Source organism: Lissotriton helveticus, chromosome 8, assembly GCF_964261635.1.
Source record: "Lissotriton helveticus chromosome 8, aLisHel1.1, whole genome shotgun sequence".
Taxonomy (NCBI): Eukaryota; Metazoa; Chordata; class Amphibia; order Caudata; family Salamandridae; genus Lissotriton; species Lissotriton helveticus.
In genome coordinates this window covers 1,245,962,687-1,245,988,523 of record NC_136069.1, presented here as the reverse complement: position 1 = coordinate 1,245,988,523, position 25,837 = coordinate 1,245,962,687, and the positions used below count along the sequence as shown (strand labels likewise).

General features: G+C 46.5%; 1 protein-coding gene across 1 annotated transcript in view; it reads right to left on the bottom strand.

Moving 5' to 3' along the window:
* Positions 1-25,837, bottom strand: part of HERC2 (HECT and RLD domain containing E3 ubiquitin protein ligase 2) — a 1,611,099-nt gene that overhangs the window by 1,265,428 nt on the left and 319,834 nt on the right. Inside the window, 4 exon segments of the mRNA XM_078658234.1 lie at positions 1,980-2,175; positions 2,283-2,410; positions 2,494-2,626; positions 25,044-25,258. Coding sequence (XP_078514360.1) covers positions 1,980-2,175; positions 2,283-2,410; positions 2,494-2,626; positions 25,044-25,258 — 672 coding nt within the window.

The window sequence follows — 25,837 nt, the reverse complement described above, 5'->3', positions numbered from 1 at the left end:
CAAGATCTGAAAGTTAAGAAGATATTCATTAGGGTTGTGGTATAAAAGCTTAGTTTTTGGTGCCTAGTAAAAGAAATTATCACCCACTAGGCTACTTTGCTGTTTCAATAAGGTGCTAGTTGTTGAAGGCACTGAAGAATGACACAGAGAAAGTATCAACAACAAGATTAGACGGACCACTATATCTCCCTGTGTACTGCAACACCTACAGGCAATATTGTAACTGCACGGAATAGTCATTGGCTTATTTGAATTCTCTTTTGCAGCCTATCACATTTTCACACTTTCATTGTAATCTTGACCCTCTACTCACTTCTAATGTTTGCAGCACTGCCTTTTCAAAACATACAAGCTCCTAGGGCACAGGACTCTTTTCCAAAATTGGCTAACATATCCTGCGGAGACAAGTCATTAGATGTCTAAGGCCCGCCACTGCTTTAGGGCAGCAGATTTTGCAGCAAAACATGCTACACCACCTTACTGCATATGTTTGTTAACAAGTGTGAGTGCAGCCTAACCAAGAGCAATCCATAGCCCAAACATATTTTTGTAAGAAAAAAGGGCTGATCAATACCTTAGTCTGCAGGAAGGTGTCCCAGAACTCAGTGGCAGCTTCAAGACTCGAAATGCCAGGCACTTTGATTATCTATTCTCAAATAGCTTTCAATATAGAGTATGCACATGTTTCAAGAACTGTCCTTCTAAGGGTGTGATGGCAAACTAATGAACCACTGGCAATGGTTAATAAAACACAGAATTATTCTTCCAAATAAACGGAGAAAGGAGAGTTTATAGAGCCAGAGACTGATTAAATAGGCAGGTACACCACAAAACAACATTCTTCTGGACCCTGCTCACAGGAGCAAGTACAAGATGTGGCCTTACATATTCTTTTGAACTGCAAGTCTGCCCTTCTATGGTGCTGCATGCAAAACCTGGTACTGTGTAACACGAGTTGGTAAATAATTGCAGTTATTTTTTTCACCAAAACATTTACTTTTCACTATATGATTTATTTGGCATACCATCACAGATAGTCTTTAGATCCTCATCACTATGCTTTCCCTATAAATGAATAAACTATCTCCTATGCATGGTTTATTTATTTATTTATTTATTTATATGCTTCTATAGCGCCTGAATAGACCCCCGAAGGGGTATCTCCGCGCTTTGCCATACAAAGGAGACCAGCTACTCTGCCCATAAACATTTTTAGTGGGTGGTAGGAGGGGAGTGAATTAGATGCTGGAAAAAAGGTACGTTTTCAGGGTTTTTCGGAAAGACAGGTGATCAGTACTAAGTTTTAATGCGAGGGGCAGGGTGTTCCATAGGACAGGCCCTGTGTATGCTAAGGCTCTGCCTCCTTGCCGAGTTTTTTTAATTTTTGGAACCTTAAGGAGCTGGAGGCTGCTTGATCGTAGTGAACGTCCAGGAACATAAGGAAGGAAGGCTGAGGTGAGATATTTTGGTCCTTTCCCCATCAGGCACTTGTGAATTGTACACAAGATTTTGAATTTGGTCCGTAGTCGCACTGGCAGCCAGTGAAGTTCTGTCAGTAGTGGCCGGGAGGGAGTCCTAGATGGAGCATTCATGGTTGGTAATAGACTGGGAGAGCAGCCACAAAAATACAAAATACAGCAGCAACAAATTGTTCAAAATAAGTTCTTCGGATCTTACCCACAAAATGACATCTATATTCTTGGGAATTACCTTGATTTGGCACCACAGCAACTCTTACTCAAATCTGTAGGATGCATAGTTAGACCACACTATGGTCCTAAAGGTTAGCAGGCAGGTTAAGGCAAACAGAAAACACCCCATTCTACATTGAAGCATATTCAATTGGATGCACAGAAATGGACAGGAGAGAAGTAGTACAACGTCCTGTTTTAAAGGAACTGGGATGAAGTCGAAAGTGTGTGAAATGTCGAGAGGAAAAACAGAACTAAAACAAATGAACATTCACAATGTGCACTAACCTCTCTTTTTCCTCCTCTCTCGGATGATCTTTTGAACTACTCTTCGCCATCGGGGCAACGAGCTCAAAAGCTTCAACTTGGACATTATAGACAAATCATTGCACACTGCTGGCCGCAATTCATTGAACAAAAATCTCAATCGCTCAATGACTGGAGCACATACTTCTTTGTAGGAGCGACCTTGCTCTTGATGGGTCTGAAACAATAATTGAACAATTCTCTTAAACTGAAATGAAATCCTGAAATGAAAGTATTCATAAATTAACAAGACAATAGCATAAGCTACTCAAACAAAATATGTACCTTGATCAGAGAGCATTTTGCTTGGTAGACAACACGGCATACATCTACCACAGATTTGGGTAAGGTACGGTGCTTTGTTTGGTCGACTCCAAGGCAACCTTGATGAACTAAAGACAAGGCTACGTGACCTGTGATGGAAAATGATACAGCTAATTAAGACGTGTGCAAATTTAAGGGGAGGAAAATAAAATTACATTCCAAAATCACATACCTAAATCTTCATGCTTTAACAGGCAACATAGTAACAGGCGTCCTACTTCTTCCACTGGATGTTCAGGAGGAAACGTGATTGGTGTTGTCAGGTGGCACTGCTTGCAGTACCGCTCTATTTGACAAAGGAAGTCCTGAAAGATTAAAAAAGTATTCTCAGAATAGAGCCAACTATGTATAAGGACAAGTGTTATTCTCCAAAGATTGCTTACATGTATGTACAGTTATTCTTTTTCAATATTTATTTCATTTCACCAATTGTGCAGAGATATGGACGGTCTACAAGTTTCTGCGATATGCCTTAAACTGGACCATAGAGCCTGGCTGTCTAGATCGCCATTTAAAGTGCTAGGTGTCCATTACGATCCCTTGTTTGTTTCTAACCTTGTGCGTATTTCTACACTGCTAGCCCACTGTTCCTACTAGATCGCTTAGTTTTTCCGCCATTTTCACCTTTCATTTAAATGTAAAGTACATTGATAATTCTTATGCACAATTTTGGAGCACAATCTGGTCATAACATATAAGTACATTATTTGTAATCAAGGTGCTTGTGCAAAACAATGCTGTCAATTATAAATAGAGTAAAAAGAGTAAAAACACTTCATTTACCAGGTTTTTGATATATATGTATATATATATATATATATATATATATATATATATGTATATATATATATATATATATATATATATATATATATATATATATATATATTTTTTTTTTTTCACTGAAAAAACCATAGGTTTCAGGCCTTATATAGTTAGGAATTAGCATTTAAAAAAACCATTGAAATGGCTCCTATGGAATGACAGATTTACCCGTGCGACCCCCTTGTATGATTCTGAATGTTTGGGTAATCTATGGTATACGAAAGGTTTTGATAAATGGGATATGATTGGTATCAGCAAGGTGGGGGATCTATGGTCCAAAGGGGACGTTAAGTCCTTTGCGGTGCTACAGGCTGAATACGACCTGGGGGATAGGGAATATTTCCGATATGCCCAGGTCCGGCATGCCCTATTGTCAGTTTTCACTGTGGGTATGGATCTTCCTGACTCCTCTCCCCTCGAGGATCGTATCCTTGATGGACATGTACCCGATAGCACAATTTCACTGATTTATAAGAAGCTCATAAACAATAGGGCTGATCTGCGTGTGCGCCTCAGGGCCTCGTGGACCTCAGATGGTCTAGAATTGGATGATGAGGACTGGCAGTCCGCCTTGTCCTCGCCCAAGGAGGTCGCCATACCAGCCCGCCTTCGATTCGTTCAACTCAAGATCCTCCATCGTGTGTACGTCACTGGCCCGAGTCTGGTTCGCATGGGTTATTCTGTGGATGATCAGTGTAAGCGTGGATGCGGTATGGTTGGCACCTTTCTCCACATTCTGCGGGAATGCCCGGTGGTGTGTGAATTTTGGTCCCGTGTACATGCTGTAATGGAAAGGGTGACTGGTGTTGCATTAACTCCCGAAGCCAGGCGTTGTCTCCTTAATGTCTGGGAGCCCACTGACTATACTACGGCTCAGACCGCCTGGGCCACCCTGGGCAATATGATTGCGAAAAGAGACATTGCACAGCTGTGGGGCTCCAACAGGCCGCCTACTGAATTGTCCAGGAAGGAAAACATGGACTGGTGCATGTTTAGGGAGAAAACAGTTTACCTGTCACGGGGTCGAACCAAGAAATGGAGTAGAATTTGGTCGCAGTGGAACTCATTTGCACCCCCCCACATGCTTTACTCCCTGATGTCGCTTTATCCCCATGATTGACATTCCACTTATTGACTTTACAGGTATTATTGCTTTACTCCTCGCTGCCCCCCTCCTCCCCCCTTTTTTTTTCTTATGTTACTGACTGTATACTATGTGCCGGAGCGCCTTCTGTACGGACCCATGACCAACTGCTCAATTGTCATTAATGCCTTGTGATGTTTGTTGTGTTCTTGTTGTTATTTCAATAAAAAAATAAAATAAAAAAAATAAATAAATGGCTCCTATATAGTTAGTTGTACTAACTATATTTCGCGCACCCGCAATCCACTGCTGATGATGTCACATATTACATCATTCATGACCTGGTCAGTGACATCACTGATGACATCTCAAATGACATCAATGATGACATCACTGATGACATCATCCGGTGAATGTGGTTTGCTTCGTTATTTAAATATTAATTATATATATAGCAATTTGCATTGAAGTATGAGTGGATATATAAAAATAAATATTTGGATGGAGGACTTTAACAATTTATAGTGTCTCACTAAATATAGTGGATAGTGATTAAACTGCGTGAATATCTATCACTTTGGCAGTTGTTGTGTAAACTGGTTCTCCAGTTGGTTACTAGCTATGTGAAAGTCTATGTTAGTTATTGATTAGTTAACTGAGTATTTGTATGGGAGAGTGAATGTGTGTGTGGTTCGGTAGAAGGTGTGCGACTGCCCAAAGATGTGTGCATAGTTGATTCAGTAGATATATGAAGTTAAAACTACATGTTCTAACAGTTGTTTGGGTGAATGAATATCTTTATGGGTGTGGTGATGAGCAAATATATTTCTCAATGGAACATGTCCAACAAACTAGAAAAATAAAAGGCAGTGTATGTGTCAGTTGTTGTATATAAATAAGTATACATAAGACTCAATGATTGTGTAAGTGACTGTATGGATAACTGTATACTTGTAATAATGATTTTATAATATACTAAATATGACTTACTATCTAAATGAATATATGAAGTGGTGTTTGTATAAGTGTGTAGCTAAGTAAGTATGTAAGTATGATCCATTGCTTGCATAAGTGAGTAGGATAACTTCATATGTGAAAAGGTTGTGTGCTGGTGTGTAATGTCGGTATAGGTGAATAAGTATTTTTGATAGTGTTGTATTGTTCATTGACAGCATGTATGAGTGAATCTACAGGTAAGTGATTAGATGTGTGTATACATCTAGGAATCAATGAGTGGGTTTTTAAATACTTGTATTGCTGTGTCAATGGATTCAAATATGATACTCTGTATTTTACAAAGAGTGATGAAAGATTTTACTAGTGTATGAAAAGGTGTATGTGATTGTCACGTGGATAATGTCATCAGTGATGTCATCATTGATGTCATTTGAGATGTCATCAGTGATGTCACTGACCATGTCATGAATGATGTAATATGTGACATCATCAGCAGTGTATTGCGGGTGCGCGAAATATAGTTAGTAGAACTAACTATATAGGAGCAATTTCAATGTTTTTTTTAAATGCTAATTCCTAACTATATAAGGCCTGAAACTTATGGTTTTTTCAGTGAATTTCAAAGGTTTTTTATATGCTAATTCCTAACTATATAAGGCCTGAAACCTATGGTTTTTTCAGTGAATTTGCAAGGTTTTTTAAATGCTAATTCCTAACTATATAAGGCCTGAAACCTATGGTTTTTTCAGTGAATTTGCAAGGTTTTTTAAATGCTAATTCCTAACTATATCAGGCGTGAAACCTATGTTTTTTTTCAACAAATTTCAAAGGTTTTCTAAATGCTAATTCTATTAGCGGATAACGTTTAAATATGTTAATATCCTTGTGGGACCACCTGAGCAGCCCTAGGGGGTGAGGGTGTTTCTACCCTGCCCCCTTTTTGCATTCTACATGTTTGTTTTTCTGCTTCTTTTGTGCCTCGGTCTACCGAGCACAAGATTTATTTATTTAGTTTGTTTTGTATAGCGCACAGCTACCCCAACGGGGTGTCCCGGCGCTTCTGCAGGTTTGCTGAATCTTAAACCAGTGATTTTAACAGAAGAGAAAAGTTTTTAACGCTTTACGAAAAGGCAGCTCCTCCTGAATCATCCAGATGGAAATGGGGAGTTTGTTCCATTGGGAGGAGGCACAGACCTGGAAGGTTTTTCCCCCAGAACGTACTTTTTTAAATCTGGGGGTAGACAGCAAGGCTTTTAAACTGGATCGACGGGGTCTGGCATTGCTATAAGGGCAGAGACAGGAAGAGAGATATGCGGAGCCCTGTCCCTTGATCGCACGATGAGCCAAGGTAAGGGCTTTGAATTCTGCCCTTTTTTGAATTGGTAACCAGTGTAGCTTGCGTCGATGTGGCGGGATGTGCTCTTGTAATGAGATGCCACAAACCAGCCGGACTGCAGCATTCTGGACTGTCTGTAATCGGTGGCAAAGTCCAGTTGCGAGCCCGAGATACAGGCCATTGGCATAATCCAGATGGGATGTTATTAATGCCTGTACGACTGTTTTCCTGGTGTTGCTAGGAAGGAAGTTGATAAACTTTTTAACCATCCGAATTTTTGAAAAACAGGCAGCAGACACCGTCTGAACTTGATTATGAAAAGAAAGGTTAGAATCCCATCTGACCCCCAAGTTTTTCACTGAATCCTTGGGGGAGGGGGGCATGCTCAGGTCGAATGGCCACCAAAGGTTCGAGTCCAACAGAGAGGATTGGTGAAAAAAGAGAACCTCGGTTTTTCCAGCATTCAAGCGCAGAAAGTTATTGTCCATCCAGCGGGCGATGTTACGGAGGCAATCTTTTAGTGGGTCGAACGTGGTATGAGTGGGAGTGTCATAAGAAAATAAAAGCTGAATATCATCAGCATACGAGGTTGCCTTAATTCCTGACTGAGCAATGAGCTCAGCCGGGGGGAAAAGTAAACGTTAAATAAAAGGGGGCTCAGTGAGGAGCCCTGAGGGACTCCCCACTTTAGCGGGCGACTGTCAGAGGTGTAGGGGGGAGTAAATACTGCCTGTGTCCGATTAGATTAAAAAAAAGGACAGCCAGTCCAAGGCCTTGCCTTGAATACCCTTAGACCTGAGGCGGTCAAGCAGGACGGGGTGAGAGACGGTGTCGAATGCTGCCGACAAATCAAGAAGCACCAACACCGCTCTTGAACCCCCGTCCAGCTTCCATCGCACAGAATCCGCCATCTCTATCAAGGCTGACTCGGTGCTGTGGCCTGGTCTAAATCCATGTTGGGAGTCATGGAATAAACCGTGGGTTTCAAAGAAACCTGCTAGTTGCTGATGTACCAGCTTTGAGGACCTTGGCTGGGGCGGGCAATAAGGAAATGGCCCTATAATTAGCTGGTTCATCTGGGTCTGCATTGATTCTTTTAAGAATGGGGACCAGTTTGGCATGTTTCCAAGAATCCGGAAATGTGCCTGTCCCAAGGGAGTCATTCCATATGCCGTTTAGTATGGGATTAAGGAGTGGGGCTACCCAAACTTCCTGGTTTGGAGTGTTCACAGCCAATCAATGCAGCCCATGGTCGGAAAGGTCTGTGCACACTCCTGATTGGCTGGCAGTCGTCTGTCAACATTCCAAACTGTCCAAACCAAGAAGTGTTGGCCACCATCTTGTTTCTCAGGACAACTGAGGCACAAGAGAGCCCAAAACAAGAGTGGAAAACGCAAAAATGGAGCAGGGTAGAGACCCCCTGACCCCCTAGCCCTTTTTTTTTTTTTTTAAATCGCTGGGTACGCGTTTTCGAAACTTTCTTTTTTCTGGCCCTTGGGGTTCTTCTGGGACCCCCTGAGAAGGGCTAGATGTCCTATGGAAAATTGCATGGGGAAAAACTCATTTTGGGACCCCCTTTTTCCACTGTTTTCCCCTGTGGTACGCTCAGGGTACGTGTACGGGTAAACGCACATGTACGCGTACGTGTAAATGCGCCGTGAGCGTACTCCGCGAAATAAAAAAAAATAAAAAATAGCTTTTTTGCCCTTCGGGGTCCTGCTAGGCCCCCCTGAGAAAACCTAGGGGGTCATGGGGTCTCTACCCTGCCCCCCTTTAAAGTTTTCCCCTTTTGTTTTTCACCTCTTGTGTCTCGGTTCTACCGAGACACAAGATGGCGGACTCTCCGGACCGTTTGGAATGTTCACAGACACCCGAGAGCCAATCAGCTTTCCGCTCGCACACTTCCGTGGCGCGCCGGGTGCGCTTACCGGTACGCGTACCCAAAGCGCTCGAAGCGCGCATATAGATATATACATTCTTTTGAAGTTAATTTTCATAAAAACCACTGGAGTGATTTTCACCAAATATGGAAAAGGCCCTACTGCGTACCAGTCCCTACCATTTTGCCAAGTTTGGTGTAATTCCGTTCAGCGGTTCGGCCTGTAGCCGTGTCTAAATGTCCTATGGAAATGAACATTGGAAAAGCACGTTTTGGGACCCCCCTTTTTTCTCGGCCCCCGCTTGACGAATCCCCCCAAAACTTTCAGGGAAGGAGCGGAGCGTAACAGGCCATCTTCTTTGAGGAAATCGCGTACATTCATTAACCGTGCCAAAGCTATTCCCAATAGAATGTTGTGGATTTCCTATGGAAACTAGGTCCTAACTATATATACCTACTGGTGACCGCCAGTAGGAGATATATATATATATATATACACCCACACACAGATTTATATATATATACATGTAAAGTTTATCCTAGATCAGGTTTTATGGTCAATACTTCAGTAGATCTCTTGTAGGGCCATCAATAACCGTAATGCATATTCCAGTAATTTCTCCAGAAAGTTTCTTAAAATGTTCCACTGTCTGTTTCTTTATATGCATTTTCCTTTCTCCGGGATGTCAGATTTATAATCAGCTTTACAGTCCCTGTAGAAAAGTTAAGATCTGAAAAAGGAAATCGATAAATGCTCCAGTATCTAATGGACAAGTTTCTTCAAAGACAATCGGTATGGCGTTTTGTCAAGAGACGCTTGGCAATATGCAGGAAACTGTCTGTTCTCCCAGCTGTCTTTGAAGGAAAATCCCATAATGAGGCAACATCGTAGGCTATAACAATATAGCAGCCTTGGGTAGGACCACCTTTCCTGAACAGACTGATTAGCAGAGGCAAGCTGTATAGTCAAACAAGACTAATAAGAAAAGGAGTCAGTAGATGAAACTTGCATTGTAAGTGGTGGACTTAAGTCTTACACAAGGCAAACTAGTTCATGGTCGGTACTTCTGTACAAAGGGCCAGTATTTTCGTTGCATGCTTTAGAATGCTTGTGTGAGCACACGTCTTTAATTTCGGAATAAAAAATATAAATTCAACAGCATTTTATCATGAAGTAAAGCAACACAAATAACACTTGTATTTATAAGATGATAAAACATGCACACAGCAAACACATTCAACACAAAAAGGGGTATAGAAAGAGCTACTTACCTTTAGTAATGATCTTTTTGGTTGAAACTATCTACTTGCAGATTCCTCATCTCTTGAATAGATCCGAAAGTGATCAAACTTTGAGCCCCATCAAAAATGTTAACACTAGATTCAAATCCCGTTAGGGATTGACTGAAGAGGTTCGTGGATACAAAATCAGCAGCTTTTTAGGAATCGCATCACAGTGGAGGGTTTAAAGGGAGGGCTGATCTGGAAGGCCGAGGAACACCGATGAGGCTGTCAGGTACCCCTTAATAGTGCCCACCATACAACCCTCCTAAGTCAGCAAGAGTGCATGGTGAAGGATCTCTAAAAGACAGTCCTGTAAGGGATCCACACTGTTTCTGCGTACTAAGTGCCAAACCCGTTCCACCTTCTAGAGTGGACTGTTTGAGGAGAAGAGGCATGCAGAATGAATATTTACCACTACTGGAGGTAGCAGAAAGTTGTTCAAGTGCGCATACTCAATTTCTAGATGTGAGGGTGGAGAGTCTGGTGGCTGGGGTGCAAGACCCCCTACAGTGCTGGTAGAGGAGGTCCCCTTTGGAAGATAGATGGAGCAGGGGGCATAAGTAGATGTGCATAAGGCCTGAATACAACAAATCTTGAGGAATCAAGGGTGTGCAGAGAAATATGCAGTTAAGCGGAAAAATGCAACTGAAATAAGTCTCCTGATTCTACCCTAAAAGGATATTGGCGGACACGGAACGGAAGACACTGAGCATTATCCAGCATGGGGAAAAGTTTTGCCTGAGGTGTTCCCAATAGGGAAGATGTCCTGCTCTCCTACTAGTGAACACAGCACTCAGTCTACAAGATGACACCAGCTCAGACTGTTGGCCATGAAATTCAGAGACCCAGCTGCATGATTGGGGTTAACCTCTCCCACCCATAACCTGAGCGCCTCATGACAGCACAGTTGAGACCCTACTCCTCCCTGCTTGTAGATGTACCACATCGCGATCATGTTTTTTGTCAAGATCTGGACTGATTGGACATGAATGGAAAGGACAAAGGTTTTGAGTGTCAGCCAGATTGCTCTTAGTTCTAGCAGGCTAACATGAAGCTCCTGCTCCTCTGGAGACCACCGGCCTCCAATGGGTTCTCCAGATTGCATCCTTCGCTACTGTGAATACAGTGAGTGAGTGACAGAAGGGTATCCCCTTTACTAACCACCAGACAAGATCGGACGCAGCATTCTAGGAGACCACCATGGTGTCTGATTGGTCTCCCCCATGTTGAAACGACTGCGTGTAAAGCCACCAATGCATAGACCTAATGTGCATGCATGTCTAGGAGGATACAGGAAGCTAGAAAACCTATGCAGGCTTAAGAACATCAGGACTGGGATTTCATCACTCTCCAGAAACACCAGAATCATAACATGAATGTCTCAGATTTTCTGGAGAGGAGAGAAGATTAGAAGTGAGTTTGTGTCCAGAGGTGCCCTAATGAACAAGAGGTGCTGTGAGGGGTCCAGGTGAGATTTTAGCAGGTTGAAAAAGAAGCTCAGTTCGAACAGCAAGGATGCTGTTAAATGCAAGTGATACAATCATCTAATTTTTGAGCAGCCAGTTGTCCAGGGCCCAAACACTGGGATTTCCAGCCTCCTGAGACTTGCAGTTATTGTTGCCATCACATTTGTGAAGACCTCAGGTGCCGATGCCAGATCAAAACACACGAGAACAGACCTTCTTGGGCACCAGAAAGTATCAGGAGCAGAACTCCTAACCAATTTCCTGCTCCTAAACCAACTCCACCACTCCCTCCTGTAGGAAAAACTGCCACCTCTTGTTGCAGGATAAGGAAATGGTCTTCCGCAGGGATGGATGTCTAAGGAGGGGTATGAAAAGGAACGTGTTGAAAGGGTGGGGCATATCGACTTTCTACAACTGGAGAACCAATTGGTTCAAAGTTATGGCCGTCCAGACCTTTAGAAAGAAAGACAAAGTCCTTGATGCTCTGACAAAAGCACATTAAAGCGGCTTCCTTGGTGGTGATGGGGGAGGAGGAAGAAACGGACGGCTGCTGGACTCATGGCCCTTGCAATAGAATCTGCAATATATAGGCTCACCCCCCCAATAATTCTTCTAGAAACGTCCTGGCCATTCCTGAAAAAGGATGCTGAAGAATGTCTGGTAAATTAATAATTTGTCCGTGTCCCAAAGGGCATGAGTATACCTTGCTAAGAGGCAGGTAGCACTGAGATTTGAAGACTGTACAACAAGCAGAAAGGACCTTCTTACCCAAAACTTCCAGCCTTTTAGTTTCTCTGTGTACCAAAGGAGACCTGAGTTACACTGTGGGTGGAATGAGTCTCCCGGGAACCTCTTGGCGAAAGCTGAAGTGCACAGTAAGCGTGACACTACACGTTCTCTGCAGTAGTTAAAAAAAATCCAATCAAAGCACACACCACCAGGCAAAAATGTTTTGCCCATCATTGGAAGACAATGCCATTCGTAGTCCACCAGCTGATGTCCGACGTTCAGGAAGCATGTCAAATGATTGGCCTTTAGGAATAGACATCTTAAAGGTCTATCCATTTCCAGATATGCAGTGGATAATGCTTCAGAAGGTTAATGTGGAGCTTCTGCTCTAATGGGACAAAAAGGGCTCTTATCTTCATCTCTACTAGTTGATTGCCAACCCAGACACGATACATACATCACTACTGTGAGCTCTGGAAAGGGAAGTTAAAACGGCCACCGGCCACAAGTGAGGTTGTATACAACAGCCAAGACTGAAGGTTGCACACTGCTGTGTTCAAAATGCCCACAGCAGGCACAGGTTCAAATGCACCTGTGATACGAGTACTCGACCATTTCATTCCTATGAAATGCTCTAGGCCCAAGCGGGGCCAAACTCATCCGTGGTACTCTGAGGCCCTTACATTACAGAAAAAACAATGTAAGCAGTTGGAGCGCCTCTGGAGGAGGTCGTATGATCATTTGGCTAAAATTAACTTTAGAGTAGCTACTAAAGCTTACCACAAACTTATAAAACTATCTAAAGCCAAATACTACACAGAGCTGATCAACTCCAGCACCAATCGCTCCAAAACCATTTTTACCCTAGTAAAAGATCTGACCAAGATACCAGTAGGCCCAGGTAATTTAATTGCGTCTGATGCCCAATGTGAAGAGCTGGCCTGTTTTTTCGTAGACAAAGTCAAAGGGATTTATAACTCTTTAACCTCAGATAGACCCAGTGCTAATTCCAACCTTATGGGGTCCATCGACTCGCCATTCCTACTACAATGCTTACCATCTATTGAGCAAACTGAGATGGACTCTCTGATTAAAAGAGTCAAATCAGGTTCCCCGGAAGACCCTGTTAAGCCAGAACTATTTAGACTATTCCAGGATTCCATCTTACGAGAAGGGCGGATGCTAATTAACAACTCACTTCAGTCTGCGACCATTCCCCCATCCTGGAAACACGCTAAAGTTGTCCCCCTTCTAAAAAAGCCATCACTAGATCCCACTAGACCTGACAGCTTTAGACCCATCTCCTTGCTCCCCTATCTTGCCAAGGTGATGGAGGCCCATGTCAACTCCATTTTAACCACCTTTTTGGAGTCGAATGGAATATTGGACGAATCTCAGCATGGCTTCCGTGCTAAACATAGCACGGAATCTGCTCTGCTAGCCGTTACGGAACATCTGAGGGAGGGGCTGGACCAGGGTGAGACATCTGCCCTGGTTCTGCTGGATTTGAGCGCGGCCTTTGACACGGTCTCCCACAGGATCCTGCTCGCGAGACTGTGGGAGATCGGAGTCAGGGAGAGTGCCTTGGGATGGTTCGCGTCGTTCTTATCCGACCGCTCCTTCCAAGTGCACGCCCCGCCGTACTCATCCAGCATATATCCCCTGGACTGTGGAGTCCCGCAGGGCTCTGCGCTCAGCCCCACATTGTTCAATGTGTACGTCCGCCCCCTGGCCATGCTGGCCAAGGATCGTAACATCAAATTAACATCATACGCGGACGATACACAACTCATTTTCTCCTTTTCTAAGAACAGTGGGGCTGACCAAATTAAGTTCCAGGAAGATATCCTGGCTATATCGAATTGGCTGTCACAGAACTATCTCCAGCTAAATTCTTCCAAGACGGAGATACTCATTGTAGGTAAGGATACCGAGAAATGGGATGCACACTGGTGGCCTCCCACTTTGGGACCCTCTCCTGTCCCCAAAGAGGCTGTTAAAAACCTGGGTGTGATGTTGGACAACTCACTCTCCATGGAAACTCATGCCAAGAGAGTGGCAGGCACCTGTTATGGTCGCCTGCGTTCCCTTAAACCTATCCTTGGATTCTTTGAGCCATGCATCCGCCAGACTATAATTCAGGCCCTAGTCTTATCCCATCTAGACTATTGTAATGTCCTGATGCTAGGTTCTAACTTGACGGTGATAAACAGACTTCAGAGAGCTCAGAATGCCGCGGCGCGCACTCTATTCGCTCTGCCAAAAAAATGCCACACCTCCCCTATCCTCCATCGGTTACATTGGCTTCCCGTTAAACAACGTATCCAGTTCAAAAGCCTTTGTCTAATTCATAAAATCCTGTACAATACTGCCCCTCAAACCTTGCTGGGACTCTGCTCCTTCTATGTCCCCTCGCGCGCCCTTCGTTCAGCCGACCTGTCACTGGCACGCACGACTAAGATCCGCAGGTGCCGAGCTGGTGGTCGCTCTTTTAGGCATCTGGCGCCGAAGCTGTGGAATTCGATTCCCCTTGGGGCTCGGGCCACTTCTAACCACTTGCTGTTCCGCAAACAGATTAAAACTTGGCTGTTCTCTTCCATCTAGCTCCACCTTCTCTGTTGTGTTGCACTGCTTCTAGGTATGTCCGCAGCGCTGGGACGCCCCATTGCTGGGGTAGCCATGCGCTATATAAGCAGGATTAACATAACATAACATAACATAACGTGCCATCTGACAAGTGGGAACAGCAGAACACACAAAGCCAAGAAACCAGAAGCCTCAGAACAGTCTTCGTCAGAACCAATGAGTGAGGCGAAAACATAAGAATTGTAAATTGAATGTCCGGGAATCTGAATAGCAGTGGAAAGGACTTCAACACCATAGTGTCCATGACTGCCTCTATGAAGTGGATTTTGGTTCACTGAAAGAAATACCCAGGAATGACAGAAGAGTGATCGCTGTCTGCAGTTGGTCCGCAATGACTGCTGCAAGTACGTGTTCAGCAGGCAGCCATCAGGGTAGAGGGATACATGTATCCCTGTACTGCAAAGAAGGGCCATGACCATCACTTTTGTAATCAAATAGGGGCAGACGTTAGCCTGAAGTGCTCTGACTCGGTCAAGAAACTCAGGAAGAGTCTGTGTGTCTGCAGAACTGTCACATGAGAGCACGCATTGTGCAAGTCCAAGTACACCATCCAGTTCCCGGGTCAAGTGTGGAAAAAACTGGACCAAAATCAACATCTTTAACAAGTGTTCAGCAGAAAGTTGTTCAGGAGGAGATGGTCTAGAATTTTTGGGTACCAAAAATGATGGAACTTCCTGCACAGGCAAAACAGCTGGGTTTATGAGTACTAGTGGATGTGAATAGAAGGGAAGGGCGTACCTCTGCTGAACAATCTGTTGCACTCACTGGTCTCAAGTTATTGCATGCCATTTGGCAGAACAAAACTAATTCTGCTAACAAGTGGTCGCAGCGAAGGCAGGGGAGGCGGAAAGCAATAAATAGTTTCCCTGGTGGTGTTCATGGGCTCTGCCGCCATCGCATCCTATTAAGTCACAAAAAGGCTGTATTGACTGCTGTAAGAGTTTCAAAGAGTGCAGTTGACAATAGGCATTGCTCCAGGAGTATCATCTGGTTTATTGTTATTGCTGATTGAATTGACAGGCCAAAACAAGCAAACTTAATGAGTATGTCATAGCATGACGGGCTTTGAAACGTTTGAGTGCAGAATCTGCTTTCTCGCCAAAAACTCTGGAAAAGTCAAAAGTCATATTCATAAGGAATGCAAGCATGCCACCAGAAAAATCTGAGGTCTGCATCGAATAACAGTGGTATCCATGGCGCAACTCAACATAGCACTTTGTGCTTAGGCCCACCCTCAAAATATATTTTACTTAGTCTGTCCGCCTTGGAATGTGTGAGCAAAGGTTCTCAGAACCCCCTTGTCCGGTTGAACAGAAAGGAAAGTAAAGTGGGTTTAGAAGAAAGAGCCTGGAGCTCACTCACTCTTCTGGCAGAGGTGATAGCAACCAGTAAAGCAGTCTTTAAGGTGAGAAGACGCAAAGGATAGTTATGAAGAGGCTCAAAGGGAGCGCACATCAGGTATGTCAGGACATGGTTTAATTCCCACTGAGGCATTATGAACAGCAGGGGAGGAAACGTGTGCGTAATGCCTTTCAGGAAACTGTTAACAACCGTGGACTTAAAGAGAGAAGGCTGATCAGGAAGCCGTAGAAAGGCGGAGATGGCCGAAAGATAACCTTTGATAGTGCCCAGAGCAGAGCCCTGCTGGGCCAAAGAAAGAAGGATCAAATGAACCTCGTAACAGAGGGTCAGAAAGGGGATCCACAGCCTTCACTGTGCACCATGCCACAAACTTGTTCCACCTGCAGCCATATACCATTTTAGTGGATGGACGCCTGGCTGCAAGAACAACATCACAGACTTCGGGAGGAAGATCGATAGGTGTCAACTCTCGCCACTCAATCTCCACACATGGAGGTGGAGGCTGGACAGGTTTGGGTGGAGGTCCGTCCCCTGCTGCTGCGACAGAAGATCCTCCCGAAGAGGCAGTCGGGTCGGGGGAGCGATCGCCATGCTGAGTAGCTCGGGATACCAGTATCTTCGTGCCCAATTTGGAGCCACAAGAATGACTTTGGCCCCGCCGCGCTGAATCTTCTACATCACTCTGGGCAGAAGTGGTATAGGCGGAAAGGCGTAAAGCAGACCGCAACTCCACTCGCGATGAAAAGCACCGCCGAGCGAGTGCAGCATTGGAAATTCCAACGTGCAGAACTGATGACATTGCGTGTTCTCTTTGGTGGCGAACAGATCTAAACAAGGCTCTCCCTAATGCAGAAAAAGACCTTGCACCACGTCCGAGTTCATACGCCATTCGTGATCCATCATGCACCGGCGGCTGAGTTTGTCCGCCCTGGCGTTCAGAGAACCAGCCAGGTGTTGAACCACCAAGGTAATGCCTTGATGTTCCAGCCACGTCCAGAGGCGCAGAGCCTCCTGCCATAGGGTCCAGGACCTCACCCCGCCCTGTTTGTTGCAGTACCACATGGCGGTGGTGTTGTCCATGAGCACCTGCACTACACTTCCCCGGAACGAGGGAAGGAATGCTTTCAGTGCAAGTCGGATCGCACGAAGATCCAAAAGGTTGATGTGGATACGGGACTCTGCCAGGGACCAGAGGCCTCTAATCTCCGCCTTGCCCAAGTGGCCTCCCCATCCCAGGAGGGACGCATCCATCACCACTGTGTATTCCGGTTGGGGAAGGGAGAGGGATCTGCCACTGACCCAATTGTGAATCGTGAGCCACCCATCACCACTGTGTGCTCCGGTTGGGGAAGGGAGAGGGATCTGACACTGACCCAATCGTGAATCATGAGCCACCACCGCAAGTGTTGTGTAGTGCCCTCCGAGATCTGGAAGAGCCCGCATGTTGCACCAGCAGGATGCAAGAGGCCATCAGGTCCAGGAGCCAGAGGGTCATGCTGACTGAAACCCAGGATAGAGGCTGAAAGATCGGGATCATAGCCTAAATATCCCGGACTCACTACTCGGGAGAATGAACCCAATACTGTGTAGAATCCAGAACCGCTCCGATGAAGGGGAGCTTCTGAGAGGGACTCAGGTGCGACTTCGGCACATTGATGGTGAACCCCAGCAAGTGCAGGGGGTCGGCCGTAGTCTGAAGGCGGGTGACGACTGCCTGGGGCGAGTCCGCCTTCAACAACCCGTCGTCGAGGTAGGGGAAGACTGACAACCCCGAACTGCGCAGGTGAGATGCGACCCCCGCCATCACTTTCATGAACACCCGAGGGGCGCTAGTAAGGCCGAAGCGGAGCACGGCAAACTGAAAATGCTCCTGGCCTACCGTGAACTGCAGGTAACGCCGATGGGCCGGCAGGACGGGGATGTGAAAATATGCGTCCTGGAAGTTCAACTCTATCATCCAGTCTCCAGGGTCGAGGGCAGCCAAGACCTGAGCCAGAGTCAATATCTTGAACTTCTCCTTCCGGACGAAGCGACTGACGTCCCTGAGGTCCCAGATAGGGCGCAAGCCCCCCTTGTCCTTCTTGGGGACCAGAAAGTAGTGGGAATAACAACCACGTCCTACTTCTGGCCTAGGAACGCGCTTAGTGACCCCCTTGGCCAAGACGGCCATAACTTCCTGTTGGAGAAGTACGAAGTGATCCCCCGGCATGCGATGGAACTGAGGTGGCATGGCTGGGAAGGGGTAGACTCAAAGGGGAGGGAGTAACTCGCCGGAATAGTTGCAGCACCCAACTTGTCGGAAGTGGCAGAGCGCCAGTGTGGAAAGTGATGTTGAATCCTGCCACCCACTGTCGTGTGCGACCTGAAGCTCAGACTAGGAAGGTTTCGAGGTGGACGTCGCGGAGGCGGAGATGGGCTGACCTTCACGCCAGTCCCCGGAGCCGCCCCAGCGGCCTCCCCGCCCACGGGCTCGCTGAGTTTGGTTCTGCGCAGGCTTTTGGCTGAACAAATGGGCAGGGGCGCCTCTGCCATGGCCACGAAAGGAATGAAAGGTAGACGTGGCCGGGCGCGTGGTGGAAAGCCCCAAGGACTTGGCCGTAGCTCGAGAGTCCATAAAACGCTCTAGCGCTGTGTCGGCCTTGTCACCAAACAGGCAAGTGCTGTCAAAAGGCATGTCCATGAGAGAGCTCTGGACGTCCAGGGAGAACCCTGTGGACCTCAACCAGGCGTGGCGGCGAAGCACCACGGTCTTGGAGATAGCCCTACCGAGGGAGTCCGTGGTGTCCAAGCCACAACAGATGGCGAACCTAGCCGCGTCCTTACGCTCAGCCACAGCCTGAGACCGCACAGCCTGGACCTCCTCCGGGCACTGAGGCAACACCTCAGCAACGGTATCCCACACCACGTGGGAATAGCGTCCCAGAAGGCATGCGGTGTTCACTGGCCGCAGTCCTAAGCTGGCCGAAGAGAACAACCGCTTGCCACACTACTCCAATTTTTTAGAGTCCTTATCCGGCGAATGTAGGAAAATGGCTCTATATATACTGGACCAAAGTAAAGTACAGTGTGTATAGAGTCCCCAGTCCCAAGAGGTTTGGCAGAGGCTAAAGTTAGATATAACCTTACTCTCTAAAGTGGTAGCTTGGTCGAGCAGTAAGGCAGTATCAGAGGACAATGTAAAGCATTTGTTGTACACACGCAGTCAGCAAACCAACAAGGTATCAAAATATACTTGCTCAGGATGAGGTACTTTAGTTAAATACTTTTCAAATAGGCAATAGACTTTTTGAATGCAATAGTTACAGTTTGTTGCAGTAGGCAACATAAATTCAAACACAATGGAACATTGAGCTCAATCGGAATGTCTAGTTGAATGCAATTTGTTACTTTGTAGATTACTTTTCTAACCACAGGACTGGATCCTAGATTCAGTCCCGGGACATGAGCTGTAAACAGTTAAGTAAAAGTGTTTTGGTTACGGTAGTGATTTTTAAGGAATATTATTGTATTTTAAAAGTTGACACTTAGAAACTGATTCAGTTGAAATTACCAATGTTATCCTATGGAAGGAAATTCAATTTACAGGTAAAGTATGTTCACGTTACATTGGTAATCCAGTACTGGACTCCTAGGTTCAGTACTGGGACCTCTATCTAAAACAGATAAGTAATTACGTTTTGGTAGTTGGTACGATTTTTACAGAATATTTGTAGTTTGCAAAAATCGACACTTGGAAGAAATTTCACAGAAAACAGTCAATGGTTTCCTATGGAAGAAAATTCAGGTTTCTGGTAAGTACGGTTAAAATTACTTTTCAGGGGTTGTGCTGGGCTAAAAGGTGCAGCACGGAGGTCTCTCCTGATAACAGGTGAGTAAATCGGAATTAGTTGTTCGGCTGATTTTAGGGGAATATTTTAAAGTTCCAAAACTCCACACTTAAAAGAATTTCCAAGTGAAACCAGTCAATGTTAGCCTATGGAAGAAAAGTGAGTTATCGGCTTTCAGGTAAGTACTCGACTGGTAGAGTTAAGGTTCTGGGCATAGACTCAGGGGTCTCCCAAGGTCAGGTAGGTACAGTTAGTACACCCTCAGCCGCACACGGGCAACCGGGATGCAGAGGTAGTTAGGCCCAATGTTATCTAATGAGAGACAGGGGGCGTTCGGTTGGTGGCAGCTGGCCAGCAGGCCACGCGGCTGTGGGAGCTGGGCTCCAGGTCACTTGCTCAGGGCAACTGGGGAAGTAGGATAGGACAAAGGTTGCACTACAAGACACACACGGGCGGTTGGGTGCAGGGTGCTTTTGAGCCGTAGGGCGCTCACTGTTATTCAATGGAGATCTTGAAAAGGGAACAAAGGCTGCAGGCTCGGGGACGGAGGATCTTCTGGAGCGACCAACACTTCGAGGTGTAAGTTGGGATCGTGGAGGGTAGGTAGGCACCCCGGAGTTGGGCACAGGAGGCCGGAGGGCGCCGGGTGCAGGGGTGTCTTTGGACGTTGGGAAATCTTACCCTCTGCTGGTCGCGGTTGGAGGGGTCCCTGGTTCTGAGTCTGCAGGCATCGTCTGGGTCATTGAGGAGGGTCCTTGGGTACTGGAATCCAGGTCAGAATTGCTGGCGGGACGTACTCAGTGTCTTTGTCCACTCAGGCACAGGCCGGGCTCAACGGGTGCAGAGTGGGCTGGATTCGCGGTTCCTGGCTGGCACCAGTGGTATTGCTGTTTGAGCAGAGCCACTGCTCGTGGGCGTCCCAGTCTCTAAGAGGGTCATGGCAGACCGCTCCTCCGGGGTTCTTGAGGTTGTGGTCCGCAGGAGATGCCGGGATTTAGCAGGAGCAGGTTCAAGGATCAACAGGCCTGTAGGGCTGGGGTCAAGTCAGTTGCTGTCGTCCTCTTGTTAGCAGCTGCACGGCAGGTCTTTTTCTTCTTGGTCTTCTTTCTTGTTTCGAAATCAGGATCGGAGGAAGGAAGGTTCAGGGTGCCCCTAAATACTACGTTTAGGGGCATTACAGGTAGGCGAAGGGCAGGGACCAATAGGTCCCTGTACTGAGGTGAGTACACCACCTATCCTGCTCCTCTCCTGTGGGAGAGGGGCAGTAGCCTATCTCTGCTGTGTGGCAGCCTAGGTACCTCTCAGAGAAGACGTGGATTGTAGGTTAGGTTTCAGGGAGCATCTCTAAGACGCCCTCTGTAGTGCATTTTACATTAAATCCCACACTGGCATCAGTGCGGGTTTAATGTGCTGAGAAGTTTGGTACCAAACTTGTCTGTCTTCAGTGTAGCCATTATGGTGCTGTGGAGTTCGTAATGACAACCTCACAGCACCATATACTTTTCAAGGCATCACTGCACTTACAGTGCCCAGCAATGGCCCTGGGTACTGTAGGGGCACAGGGCTCATGCACCTGTGCCCACACCACTGGCACCGGGCACCCAGCTAGAGTGGTGACTGATGTATGCCAGGGCAGTGGGTTTGTGGGCATGGCACACAGGGATGTGTGCCATGTCGACTCTTTGTTTAGTCCTGCACCAGGACACTCAGTCTGCAAAGGCAGTGTGTGGGTGTCAGGGTGCAGGGCACCTAAGAGTGGCACAATAAGTGCTGCAGCCCTTAGGGTTCTTCTCTGGTCACAATGCCCTGGGTACCTAGGGTACCATTTACCAGGGACTGGCAGGTGGCCAGAGATGCCAATTGGGTTTTAGCTTCAATACTGTTTTAGGGAAGGAACACAGGCCCTGGGCACCTGATTGGCAGGAGCCCAGGGCACACTCAGTCAAAGCACATTAGCAATTCAGCAAAAAGTGGGGGCATACCATGCAAGAAAGATGGCACTTTCTCACAGGGGAGCCGTGGGAAAGGCACTCTGAGACGTAGAAGCTTGAATGACCAGACTTTCGGGTATAGGATGAGAGGTTAGAAAGGCAGCGTCACCCGGCGCCGGGCGATGACGCCTGGCGACGTTCTTATCCACGCGGGCCCCCGTGGCGGGCCGTGACCAAGTGCCCAATAAGAATTCAGTGAGGGCATCATTAAAGGGCAGCAGCGGCTCCAATGAAGTGGACGGTGGCTGGAGCACCTCAGTGAGGAGATTTGTCTTCAGGGTCACTGTGGGGAGATTGAGGTTAAGGACCTCTGCATCCCAATGGAGCACCACCGTATACGAGGCGCCTTCCTCCATAGTGGGCAGGGGAGAGGCAAACCCCGGATCAGAGGAGACGTCTAGGCCACCGGCCTCCTTCAAGTCGTCCACCCAGTCCTGCTCAGAATCACACTGACGAGCAAGCGGGTCCTCAAACCCTTCCCAGTCATCCTCCTTCACTGGCACCACTGGCACAGGCCTCGGCGGCGGGGCAGGGACCGGTGGAGCCGGGAACAGGGCCGAGCCGGCGCTGGTTCCCAATTCGGATCCCAGGCGGGGATAAATCCATCCGGGAACCGGGTCTGGGAAGGAACCAGAGGTATTTACTGCGGTGGCACCGCCGGCAGCATGGGACCTCTTGGCGCGGAGGCCGGAGCCAGGGGCGCAGGATCCTGCGGCGCCGGGCCGGAGCCGATGGCGGCTGGATCCATCGAACGAGTCGACAGACCAGCAGGATCCGGACACGGGACCTCGGGGCCCGAAGGCGCACCAGCGGGAGCCCGAGGCCTAAACAGGCGGTCCATGGCAGCAAGAAATTCTTGCATTTGTGCAGGAGTCGCCAACGGACCCGGGTAAGGCGAGTAGGCCGCGGGAATCCCAGGTTCCAAAGGAGCCGCAGGGGCAGAGTCCCTGTCCCCCCTTGTCTGCATCCGGGGGCTGACGGAGAACGTCGGAGAGCGAAAACACTTCTTCAACTTCTTTTTGTGCCATTTCTTACCCGAATCTGAAGGGGAAGAGGAGTGGTGGTGACGACTCCGCGAGCTGTCACAGGAACGACTCCTGGATCTCGAATGGCACAAGGACGAGTGCCAAACTTCAAACAACTTAGGGCGCCGTTCCCTTACGGCCTTTGGGACCATAGCCCTACAGTCCAGACAGGACCGGGAGTCATGGTCACGCTCCAGGCAGTAGAGACAGACGTCATGAGGGTCCGCCACCGACATATTGCTACGGCAGGTACCGCAAGACTTAAAACCAGGCATCCCTACTAGCACCAGAGAAAACCACACAAGACAAAAGTCTCAAAAAGATAGTCATAAAATGACTAGGGTACGTGCTCTAACCAGATCTGCGCTTACTGGCGCGGAAAAAGAAAAAACTGACGCCAGCGCGCATGGTGGCGCCTAAGTAGTCTCGGTGACGTCATCTCGGCGCATACGACACCAGCGACGGACGCGGAGCCGCAGGACACCACCTACTGGCGCGCAGGGGTACTGCTAAGCAAAACTTTCCGGATCCAGCCTGACACCTGGGGATATTCTAAGGTAAGGAATCTATCACTAACGTGTCTCTTTCAGATACAGTAAACAATGCATATTCCTCAGTGTGGACCCAGCAAGGAGTCAATGTTTGTCTCAGGTGAAGTAACTAGGCCACTGGCTTTCTGTAGATTTAAACAGAGGCTAGCATCAGTGTAATAAAAGGGGAGCAAAAAGCACCCCTCCTTATCGTCATACTAGTCATGTTGAATATTTGAAGCCCTTGACAATATCAGAATCAGATCTGAACAAGGCTTCCAGCCTTTGATGATACAGTTATGAGGAAGAGGATTTAGTTCATCCAAAGGTGGGGCCTGTGCCTTTGTAATTGCATTGTCAGACTTAGGCTCAGCAGGGGCAGATGTCAGCTCCAAGTCAGAAATGGACATTGGAGTCGGCTCTGGTGTGGATACAGCTAGAGTCAGGGCCAGAACAGTTGCAGTCAGAATCGACAAGGTAATCAGCATAGGTGTGGAGGCATGGGCTCGCACAGAGCAAGGTGGAAGTCTAACGTGTCAGTTGGAGCCAGGGTTGGGCATGCTGCCCTAAGTCCAACTGTGGCACTTGCAGCTGTGTGGTTAAAAGGTGCTCTAGAGGGAGCCAGCATAACCTTGAAAATTTACAGCATGGCCTCCACAAAGGCTTCTATGTGCTGAGGGGTAGATGACAGCCTGGGGAATTCGAGGCTCGCTGGGACCAACCTCGGACCAGACTCTGAGTCAGACGATGGCAATGGAATCAGGTCCTCAAAGTGCCGCCTGCCCAATTCCTATCACAAGTAAAGAGATGGGGACGAGTCTCAACTGGACTTCTTGATTTTATAGGATAACTTGTCCCTCAGTTTAATTTTAGACTTACCGAAAGACACGACCTAGAAGTTAAACCAATGCCCGGAGTCGATCTATGACTTGGGAGTAAGAGCTCATTGACATAGAATGTGACCTACCTTGGTTTTTTTAATCCAGCAACATATAGCTTCATCTCCTGCACTCTGATCACCTTTGGGAGCATTAGGGAGCATTTGTTGAAAGAGTGAGTTGTGCTGAGACTCTAAACACCAAAGGCAGCCATCGGCTGGATCAGTGACCGACATATGCTTCCTGCAGCTGTGGCATAGTCAAAGAATATTTTCCTAACACTCTTTTCCCTGAAAAATGGAATTTTGGCATTGGTGAAAACAGACAAAAATTGGTGAAGGGCACAGAAATAAAGGAACTGACTATCGAGCAGGAGTAGCGCTCATATATAGCACTGAGCTGTAACTTCCAGAGGCAGAGTGAGGTCACTGCACAGTTTGAATGGTGCCACGGACATGAGGGTGGGAGCCGTTGTTGCGAGAAAGTTCTGTATCAAGTCTGTCGGCCGGGCAATTCGAAAAGACAAGGAATGAGCCTTTAGAAATAGTCACCTTAAATAACTGCCTGCTAAAAAGAACACTTAACTAATATCAGACAAATGTGTTGTTATACCTTGATGGTCTGATATAACAAGAGACCAAAGTTTAGCAAGGGAGGTTGAACAAATCAAAACGAAGTACACATGCATTAGATTAACATATATCCTTGCAGAGAAATATGTAAGGTTGAATCACAGGTTTCAAAATAAAGTCATGCTGATTTTTTCCAATCAGTGATGTCATTGTTATATTTCACCAACCAATTAAAATAAGAGTGCTGAAAACCAACACTGTTGGCCAATATTCTACTTCATTGTGCATTTATGAAGTATTCATTAGAACACAAGTTAATCAGGGTACATACTTTCACAGTGTAATCTTGGATGTTGTTATCTGCCATGGCTTGAAGAAAAGGCTGGGAGTGATCACTGAAAGACAGTCTATTTTGGTAAAGTTTTGATTTGTTTGGCGTTGTGTTCCCAGGAGAAGTGCTGTGGTCTTCATCTTTCTCCTCATTGTAACTGTAATGAATCTGACTGGTCTGCAGACCCCCTGAGAAAATGGAAGACTTCAACCATTCTGGAACAGAGAAAATAAACAGTCTGCAAATTAAAAACAGATTTTCTGCAGCACTCTAAAATTAGCTCTAAATAAAATACTGTAATCAAATAGTAATAATTCTGTGTCTGGGTAAATATTAGAGTATTTAAAGAAAATCATACTCTAGCAGATTTGCAACTACAGGGACAAATATAACAAACTATCAGTGTTTTTAGGTAAACAGTATGCTGCCTCTTCACTCTTCATCCTGCAAGTTTAGAATAAAAGCTATTTGGTGGAAACCCTCAAAAAACTTTATAGCATGCCCACCTACATTTACACTGATGCTCAGACAGATCATCATAACCTCTAAGGTGGTCCACTAACCTTCCCAATACATGCCATTGAACTTCGGGTCTTCTCCAGCAACACTAAAGGAAGGACACATTTCAAACATAATGTCTTTATTCTTGCCTGTGATGGCATGCAGACTGTTAGGTCTATCTGCATCTTCCTTGTGCAGTTAAGCGGAGTTTATGAAGAAGAGATCAAACAGAATCTAACTTAAATCATCTCTCTGAAGTTGATCAGTCTATCAGGGACATATCACCAATTAAG